General features: G+C 47.5%; 1 protein-coding gene across 1 annotated transcript in view; it reads left to right on the forward strand.

Annotated features, from left to right (window-relative positions):
- Positions 1-9,358, forward strand: part of LOC129374597 (inactive dipeptidyl peptidase 10-like) — a 34,275-nt gene that overhangs the window by 24,022 nt on the left and 895 nt on the right. Inside the window, exons 12-26 of the mRNA XM_055053109.1 lie at positions 43-81; positions 1,020-1,127; positions 1,205-1,296; positions 1,367-1,414; positions 1,502-1,623; positions 2,016-2,060; positions 2,253-2,351; positions 2,493-2,562; positions 2,742-2,936; positions 3,191-3,245; positions 3,314-3,413; positions 5,428-5,486; positions 5,648-5,720; positions 5,863-5,936; positions 6,017-9,358. The exon at positions 6,017-9,358 is cut by the window's right edge and continues 895 nt beyond it. Of these exons, the coding sequence (XP_054909084.1) occupies positions 43-81; positions 1,020-1,127; positions 1,205-1,296; positions 1,367-1,414; positions 1,502-1,623; positions 2,016-2,060; positions 2,253-2,351; positions 2,493-2,562; positions 2,742-2,936; positions 3,191-3,245; positions 3,314-3,413; positions 5,428-5,486; positions 5,648-5,720; positions 5,863-5,936; positions 6,017-6,154 (1,317 nt within the window). The 3' untranslated portion in view covers positions 6,155-9,358. The remainder of the gene's footprint in view (positions 1-42; positions 82-1,019; positions 1,128-1,204; positions 1,297-1,366; positions 1,415-1,501; positions 1,624-2,015; positions 2,061-2,252; positions 2,352-2,492; positions 2,563-2,741; positions 2,937-3,190; positions 3,246-3,313; positions 3,414-5,427; positions 5,487-5,647; positions 5,721-5,862; positions 5,937-6,016) is intronic.

Consider the following 9,358-nt stretch of genomic DNA (forward strand, 5'->3'; position numbering starts at 1 on the left):
TTTTATTGTGAAGGGGCTAACCTTGTGCGCTTTGTGTTGCAGAGACATGAAGAAAGCTCGGAGCTGTGGCTGTCTAGGCAGGTAAACCTTCATCATCATCATCATTTAAAAAGCTGAGTCAGTTTTCTGTTATTTCTGAGAATCATTCATCCTTATAGTAGAAACTGAAGCATGAAGTCATAACTTCCTCTGTAAGCCTCTGTGGAGGAAACGGGTCGACTGGCTGCAAGCACAGAAGCCTGCCCCCTGGTGGTAGCAATGAAAATTACAACCAACGCCTTCCAATAAGCTCACCTTCAGAGAACCAACACTAGGGGGCAGCTGCGCTAACCCCAAGCACAAGTCAAAAACATTAGCTAACGCTGAAATACAAGACTAAGAAAAAATTAATTAGATGCATAAAGTCATAGAATAGAATAGAATAGCATTTATTGTCATTGAACATTACAAAAAACATGTTTTGTCGTATCATACGACAAAAAAGTAATTTCAAGACAACAGGCATCGCAAGACAAGATGGAAACTTAATCCAGATGTAGCGAACACTGCCATCCACTGGTGGGTCTGGGCAGGACTGTCTGCTGCATGCTAGCTAGCAGCTTCTACTTCCTGTTCACTACAGCCATGCGTAGCATCAACGCTAGCCTGGTTAGCCTGGTTGGTTCACTCTGAACCGGGAGATGAAGACATTTTCACATTTTCCTCCTGTCTTTCTTTCTTCAGAAGTTTGATCAAAATTCACCCTTTCAAAATAAGAGCATGAATATAAATGGCTTAACGAATTATTAACTGTCGACAAACTTCAACAGACATCAGACTCTGCAAAACAGTCAAGAAACGTAACTCTTTAGAACCCACATAAGCTAATGCGCTAAAGGTTTGCAGAGTTAGCTAAAGCGCTAAGCTAAAAGCCGGTTCTGACCCACAGCCGGTTCTGACCCACAGCCGGTTCTGACCCACAGCCGGTTCTGACCCACAGCCGGTTCTGACCCACAGCCGGTCCCATCTCGTCCCTCCAGAACCAGCAGCCCGTGTTCTCCAGGAACGGGTCCCGGTTCTTTCTGACCGTCCCGGTGAAGCAGGGCGGACGGGGCGAGTTCCACCACATCGCCATGTTCACCACGCAGGTCAGGCTCCGCCCACCACGCACTGACACGCCCACCGGTTGCCATGGTAACCCCAACCGCTGCTGTGTCCGCTCCAGCTCAGGGCGGATCAGAACGAGGTCCGACACCTGACCTCTGGGAACTGGGAGGTGACCCAGATCCTGGCCTACGATGAGCCCAACCAGAACCTGTGAGTACCGTAAGGTTGGTTCTGACCCAGTTAATCAGAACCGGACTGACTGCTTCCTGTCGCTTTACAGTTACTTCCTGAGTACTGAAGGGTCGCCCCGGCAACGGCAGCTCTACAGGTGGGCCCTAATCATTTCCCGAAGCGGTTCTGTTGTCCCGGTTCAGTTTGGATCGGCTGATTGTTTTGCTCTCATTACTCTGCTCAGCGTTAAAACGGTGGGTCTGTTTCCACGGCGATGCCTGACCTGTGACCTTCACAGAACCAACTGCCTGTACTTCAGCGCCGACCTCAGTCCGTCCAACCAGAATCTGCTGCTGCACTGCCAAGGTAGGCCCACTTCAGGAGCGGTTCTAGTGGAGCGAGGTCCACTTAGAGCCACAGACTGGGTTCTGATGGGTTGGTTGGCCCAAACTGATAGAGCTGTGGTTCTGGTTCTGGTTCCAGTACACAAACAGAACAGACAGCTGGTCCTGCAGCAGATCCTCTCTGGGTCACTGTTCGACCCGGTCCATCACGGTTTCCCATCAGAACCGATCCGCTGTGATCTGGACAGACACTGTGGTCCAAAGTTCTCCCTCATGTTGTTAAGAACCGGTCCTGGTTCTGGTTCTGGTCAGGCAGGCAGCTGTGATGTTCATCATGAACAGTATTTTGTTTGTGCTCCTGTCAGCCAATCAGCAGCCAGCGTTTGTCAACCTGCTGGTGTTTTTGTCCTGCAGGTCCTGAAGCTCCCACTGTGATCCTCCACAGCCTCAATAACTCCAGTAAGCTAACGCTCTGCTAGCCGCCCTTATGTTCGCCACGTGGTTTTACTTTTCTTCCTTTGACCGTCAAGCGAACTTTGGCATGTGATCAATATGCTCTGTCCCTTTAAGACAGAAGTAAATGCATGAATATTTTTTGTTTCTGTTCTCCACCAGATTACCTTCAATCTAAGCTGTTGCATTTCTCCTTAGATTACTATATCCTGGAGAACAACTCAGTGCTGAAGGCGGTTTTGAAGTACAAACGGATCCAGAAGAAGGAGTACCACACCATCCGGGTCGAGCCTTTTGGTGAGGACAGAGCTCTTTGTTACTGCAGAAAGCCAGCAACAGGAAGCTAGCTGCAAAATGCTAGCTGCTAGAAGCTAGCTTCAGCAGCTAGCAGCAGGGTGCTAGCAGCAGTCCAGTCTGATGCTTCCTTTGTGTTCCCAGATTTCCCTCTGCAGATCTGTTTCCCTCCAGATTTCTCTCCGTTGCGTCAGTACGGCCTGCTGCTGGTCATGTGAGTACCGACCAATCAGGATGCAGCATCACTGCTTTTCTCTGATGCTGAGTCATGAATTCATTTTACAAACAATTTAGGTACTTCACAGTTTCAAGGTTTAATTCTGAAGCTCTGGCTAACCAATCAGATGATTAGTTTGGTTGACCCCAAGGTTGACCCTGACGTGCTGTGTGCAGTGACAGCGCCCCCGGTGGCCAGACGGTGAGCGAGCGCTTCTCCCTGGGCTGGGACTCGGTGCTGGTCAGCTCGGACGGCGTCATCGTGGCCCGGCTGGACGGCCGGGGCAGCGGCTTCCAGGGCCAGCGGATCCTGCATGAGGTGCACCAGAAGCTGGGCACGGTGGACGTCCAGGACCAGATCGCGGCGCTGGAGTGAGTGCTGCTGCTGCGCCGCCAAAACCCAACTATGTCTGCAGGCTTTCATTAACCTTTACTGGTTAAAATCATCAGTTCCTTCTTACATGTCACATTTGAATCACTTACAATAGTTTGATTGTCTTCTTGAGTTTATTAAAACTGCTGGAAATTGAAAGTCAAATGAAGGAAAAAGTAAACGTTTAGTGTCCTGCAGCTTGTAGTGGCAAATAGTTTGGATGTTCAGGAAGTCGGCCATGTTTTTCCTGCAGGTACATGATGAAGTTCTCCTACATTGATCGTTCGCGCATCGCCGTGTTTGGACAGGTGAGCAGACAGGAAGCAGTAGATGCTGACATCACTTCCTCTCAGCCTCACCAGTTTGTCGTCTTCAGGGCTACGGCGGCTACCTGGCGCTGATGATGCTGAAGTCAACAGATAGCCTGGTGAAATGCGCCGCCGCCATGTCGCCTGTTACCGACTGGAGGCTCTACGGTGAGTCAGCAGCTTTCAGAGCGAAACGTCAGCTTCCCCACTAACAATATTTTACTGTTTTTAACACGGTATGGTACCAAATATTACATTAATTGGGTTAAATTTTGAGGACAATAAAACCTATGAAATAATTTTTTTCTCTTTCTTTGTGTTTAGGAGTTTGCATTATTCATATGTTAGCTTTGCGCTAGTAGTGCATTAGCTAAATGTTAGCAGAGCTTTAGCTGCATTTTAGCAGTGCAATAGCTGCGTGTTAGCTGCATGTTAGCTGGATGTTAGCAGTGTGTTAGTGTGACTTCCTCCCCAATATACAGCACACAGCGGAGACCAGTTGGGTAAATTTCTGTAATGAGTGTCAACAATAACAAAAACACAGTGAGCCCCCCTACTGGTCCACATTGGGTACTGCAACAAAACTCCACGTTAGTCTCAGAACACAACCACCACTACTGTTCAGAAAGGAACTGGACTTGATGACCTACCACAGTAGAGTTCCTGACAGACTGTGTGGAATCTGCAGTTCTTCCTCCTTTTATAGGCAACCAGTAGGGGGCGCCAAAAAAAACACTCATCACAGGACAACCATGAAACCCATACTAGCAGAATTTAAACTGAACCATTTCAACTATGTTACATTAGCTGCATGTTAACAGAGCATTAGCTGCATGTTAACAGTGTGTTAGCTGCATGTTAGCAGTGCGGTAGCTGCATGTTAGCAGTGTGTTAGCTGCATGTTAGCAGTGTGTTAGCTGCATGTTAGCAGTGCGGTAGCTGCATGTTAGCAGTGTGTTAGCTGCATGTTAGCAGTGTGTTAGCTGCATGTTAGCAGTGCGGTAGCTGCATGTTAGCAGTGTGTTAGCTGCATGTTAACAGTGTGTTAGCTGCATGTTAGCAGTGCGTTAGGTGCATGTTAGCAGCGTGTTAGCTGCATGTTAACAGTGTGTTAGCTGCATGTTAACAGTATGTTAGCTGCATGTTAGCAGTGTGTTAACTGCATGTTAACAGTGTGTTAGCTGCATGTTATCAGTGTGTTAGCTGCATGTTAGCAGTGCGGTAGCTGCATGTTAGCAGAGCGTTAGCTGCATGTTAACAGTGTGTTAGCTGCATGTTAGCAGTGCGGTAGCTGCATGTTAGCAGAGCGTTAGCTGCATGTTAACAGTGTGTTAGCTGCATGTTAGCAGTGCGTTAGGTGCATGTTAACAGCGTGTTAGCTGCATGTTAACAGTGTGTTAGCTGCATGTTAACAGTATGTTAGCTGCATGTTAGCAGTGTGTTAACTGCATGTTAACAGTGTGTTAGCTGCATGTTAACAGTGTGTTAGCTGCATGTTAGCAGTGCGTTAGGTGCATGTTAGCAGCGTGTTAGCTGCATGTTAACAGTGTGTTAGCTGCATGTTAGCAGTGCGTTAGGTGCATGTTAGCAGTGTGTTAACTGCATGTTAACGGTGTGTTAGTTGCATGTTAGCAGTGTGTTAGCTGCATGTTAGCAGTGCGGTAGCTGCATGTTAACAGTGTGTTAGCTGCATGTTAGCAGTGTGTTAGCTGCATGTTAGCAGTGCGGTAGCTGCATGTTAGCAGAGCGTTAGATGCATGTTAACAGTGTTTTAGCTGCATGTTAGCAGTGCGTTAGCTGCATGTTAGCAGTGCATTATCTGCATGTTAGCAGTGCGTTAGCTGCATGTTAGCAGTGCGTTAGCTGCATGTTAGCAGAACGTTAGCTGCATGTTAGCAGAACGTTAGCTGCATGTTAGCAGAACGTTAGCTGCATGTTAGCAGTGCATTATATGCATGTTTGCAGAGCGTTAGCTGCATGTTAGCAGAGCGTTAGCTGCATGTTAGCAGTGCATTATCTGCATGTTAGCAGAGCGTTAGCAGCTGTTGGCCACTATCATAAACATCAGGGGAGAATAATAATCACTGGAACTGAACTCAGACAATCAGCTCAAGTTTTTCTGAAACATTTTCTGTTTCCTGTCCAGTTAGCAACCGCTAACCGTCTGTGGTTCCTTTCACAGCGTCAGCCTTCTCAGAGCGCTACCTGGGCCTGCCGGTACGGGACGACAGCAGATACCAGGTGAGCTTCCCAACCTTTGACCTCAGCAGAGCAGCAGATCTTCCTGTCTGCTGATTCCTCTGACGACTGAAATATTCATGGATCTGTCTGTGCAGAGAGGAGTGTTTTCAGTGTGTGTGTGTGTGTATTGGTGTGTTTCTGACCAGCCTGTCTGCCTGCAGGTGTCCAGCCTGCTGCAGAGCGTCCAGGCGCTCCGAGAGCAGACGCTGCTGTTGCTGCACGCCACAGCAGACGGTGAGACTGAGAGTCCTGGGAAGGAAGGGGTTAATACGTCATTCCTGCTAATGCAGCCTGACCCTGAGGAGAACATCGGTTCTGATGAGTCCGTCTGGGTTCTGAGACCTGCTGACATCCTGTCTTTCTGTCTTTCTTCCAGCAAACATTCACTTCCAGCATTCAGCTGAGCTGGTCAAGAGCCTGGTGAAGGTGGGAGCCAACTACTCCATGCAGGTACCCCCACATGCTAACAGGCTGCTGCTAACAATGTAGAGCTAACAGGCTGATGAGGAGCATTCTCCTCGTCTCCTCAGATCTACCCAGATGAAGGTCACTTCCTGTCGGCGCCGAGCCGCCAGCACCTCTTCGCGTCGCTGAGCGGTTTCTACAGGGAGTGTCTGAAGGAGGAGCTGCTGCCGCTGCCCGACGAAGACGAGGAAGAGGAGGAGTGACAGCTGCCGGTTCTCCGCCTGGACTCAGCCTGCGGAGCTGCTCGGCCTGAACGAGCGCTTTGTTGTGTGAATGTATAAATATGTGGACATGAAGGACAGCGGGACGCCGCGGGGACGGCAGGGGGCGTCCTCGCCTCTAGCATCAACTTCTTCTTCTGGATCGCTCACGATCCCAGCTAAGCACACGGAGAACTTCCTACGTTTGTTCCAGGTTCTTCAGACTGCAGCCCTCCACACCGAACACGTGCACCACCGCCACAATGGTCTCCATGGAGACGGCGACACCGCCATGATGGAGCTCCACCTGACACCAACACCGTAAACCGACGGGAGCAACGCACTGCACTGATAAAGAAACAACGTCCTGTTAGCATCCAGTTAGCATCAGCTGTTAGCATTAGCTGTTAGTGTCAACTATTAGCATCAGCTGTTAGCCTCCAGTTAACCTCCTGTTAGCTTCAGCCCTTAAAGGGACAATTCTCCTGACAAACTGGGTTTCTGGACCAGTCCAAGTTGTGACCTTCTGACCCTGGATGTCTGGGATGAAGAAGCGAAGCTTCATCTGCAGGTTCTGCTGCAGAACCAGAACCAAAACCAGAACTTTCTCAATCTGCACCCATCAGTTGATGACATCAGAACTGCAGCTTCAAGACTTTCCAGAAAACCGGCCGATTTGACCTTTAACCTTCATTATTCTGATAATCATCCCACAGTCCATTTCCTGCAGTGAAGCAGCGAATCAGAACTGAGTCAGTAGTTACAGTCCAGTTCCAGAACCAAAGGTCCAGTTTGGTTGTCCAGCAGAGAGTTCTGTCAAAAAACAGCAGACTAAATAATATTCATAACAATAATAATCAGTGGTGGACTCTGCTAGATAAAACGTTAGCTGCGCTAATGCTAACGCAGTCGTTGTTTCTGCTAAAATGCTAAATTCAATAGAAATGATATTTTCCCTTAAAAGGGTTAGGGTTAATTTGGACATAATTTAAATGTTCTGTTATTGATATTGTATTTGTTTATATTTTTGTCCATTTTATTTTGTTCCTATATGTTTTTTTTTGTTAAAAAAACATGACAGGAAGCGGAACTGACGTCACCTCCTTCAAAATAAGAGCATGAATGTAAATGTCTAAAATTGATCAATTATTATCATAATCAAAATGTCAACACAGATGTTGAACTTCAGCTGAATGTTTCCAAAACAGCCAGATAAATTATCTTAAAAAATTAATTCATTAAAAAGCTCAAATGCTAAATAGAAAGTTAGCTCCACTGTTAGCCGATTAGCTCCATGTGGTCTGCCTGAAATCATAATAAAACATACATAGTGAAATATAATTATCTACCAATGTATTGGAATTAGACAGCAGACAAAACAATAAAAAATAAAACTGTAATGAAACATGTAAGTTCCACCTTTTGAGCTTTCCATCATATAAAACACCTGCAGTGTTTCACGATCGCAGGCTTGCTGCTCTAGAACTGGACCAGTTAAAGTAACGGATGATGTTGGAGGACAGCAGCGAGATTTAAATCTGGCCTACTTAAATCTCCAGACTGAGCCGGTTCCATCTGAACGCGGTCAGCCGTTAGCTTCACTGAGCAAGCACCCGGCGACAGTGGACAGCAACAGGAGGCCACAGCTGTCTGGCTCTGCTTTAATGTAGGACTGACAGCCAATCACACGCCAGCTCCTGAAAACCTGAGCACACATGAACCAAGCTGCTGCTGCAAGGTCAAAGGTCACGTCCAAACAAATCTGAAAGGAGATTCAGTTTATCACTTCTCTTCCAACTCTTTGTATATTTGTAATAAAAAATAAAAGGTCACGTATGGGGCGACATTTGGGCCAAAATTAAGACAACAGCTCACCCAAGTGTGGCTACTTCCTGTTAGCATTGGAGAAGGTAACGATTAGCATGTCTAGGCGAGTCACGTGCTGAGCTAAACATTTTTTTGTTTCAGAAAAAACAAAAAAAATTGTGTTATTAAATTTTGGCCCTGATGGCGCTCCATACGCTGGAACACGGCAGGTCCAGCTGCTGGTTCTGTCCCAGTAGCTGGACCCAAGACCTGGGTCAGAACCGACTTTATTTTTAGCTTCGCTAAATCTTCTTAGCTAACTTTGAAAACGTTTAGCACACTTAGCTTCTGCTAAATGTGATAATTCTGGATAAATTATAAGGCGCCAATTTACGTTTTGGTTTTTGTAGTAAAATTAGAGGTCCAGATGCTGGTTCTGGTTCGGCTGCTGGTTCTGGTCCGGCTGCTGGTTCTGGGCCAGCAGGTTCTGGTCCTGATTAATTGGATAATCTGCACCTCCTCCGGTTCTCCAGAGGTGGCACTGCAGTCCCTGTTATCCTGATATGAATGGGAGGTTCGGATGTATCTGGTGTGGACCCGTTTGGGTTCTGGCAGGTCCAGGCCGGTTCTGGCTGGTCTGGGCCGGTTCTGCCCGGGTCTGGTCCGGCTGCTGGTTCTGGCCGGTTCTGGCCTGTCTGCCGGTTCTGGCCGGTTCCGGTAGAAGCAGGCTGTGTTCTTCTCTCTGGATCTTCAGCAGCTCCGCGGGTTGCATGTCCCTCGCGGGGAGCCGTAGTTTGCACAGATTCCGCTGTGATTCTCCTGGATTCTTGTAAATTTCTCATCTTTCCTCTGGGTTCTGGTGGGTTTTCCTCTTAGGACGGGTTTTGTAATTTTGCTTGTTCGGGTTCTTTTTGCTGTACTGGGTCGGGTCGGGATGGGATTATTGTGATTGTTCTCTGGTGATGATGATAAATGAATAAAAAATGTAAAGGTTTGGACCTGGTCTGTACTGCTCTACTCCGGGATCAGAACCAGTTTCCACACCATGATGGGATCGCTGAGCCAAACTGGGAGGATCCTCCAGTCCTGGTGGCCTAGTCAAAGTCCAGGCCATGAGTTAGCTGAGATGCTGCGGTGGGTTCAGGGTTGATTCTGGTTTGTGTTGCACAGTAAAGCTCCAGGACATGACATCAGAGTTCTGTCTGCACGGTGCTGGTCCATCTTGGACTCAGCCTGAGAAAGTTTGACGGCAGGAAGAACTGGCTCAGATTCTCTAAATTACTCCACCGGTTATTGATGACTGGATGAGATTCAGTAGAGTTTACTATCACCAACATTTCTACTAAAATAATTTCACTTGTTTGTGATGACAGAACAGAATTCACTTTGGAAATATTCAAA

This window comes from Poeciliopsis prolifica, unplaced genomic scaffold, assembly GCF_027474105.1.
Source record: "Poeciliopsis prolifica strain line A6 unplaced genomic scaffold, Auburn_PproV2 SCAFFOLD036, whole genome shotgun sequence".
Taxonomy (NCBI): domain Eukaryota; kingdom Metazoa; phylum Chordata; class Actinopteri; order Cyprinodontiformes; family Poeciliidae; genus Poeciliopsis; species Poeciliopsis prolifica.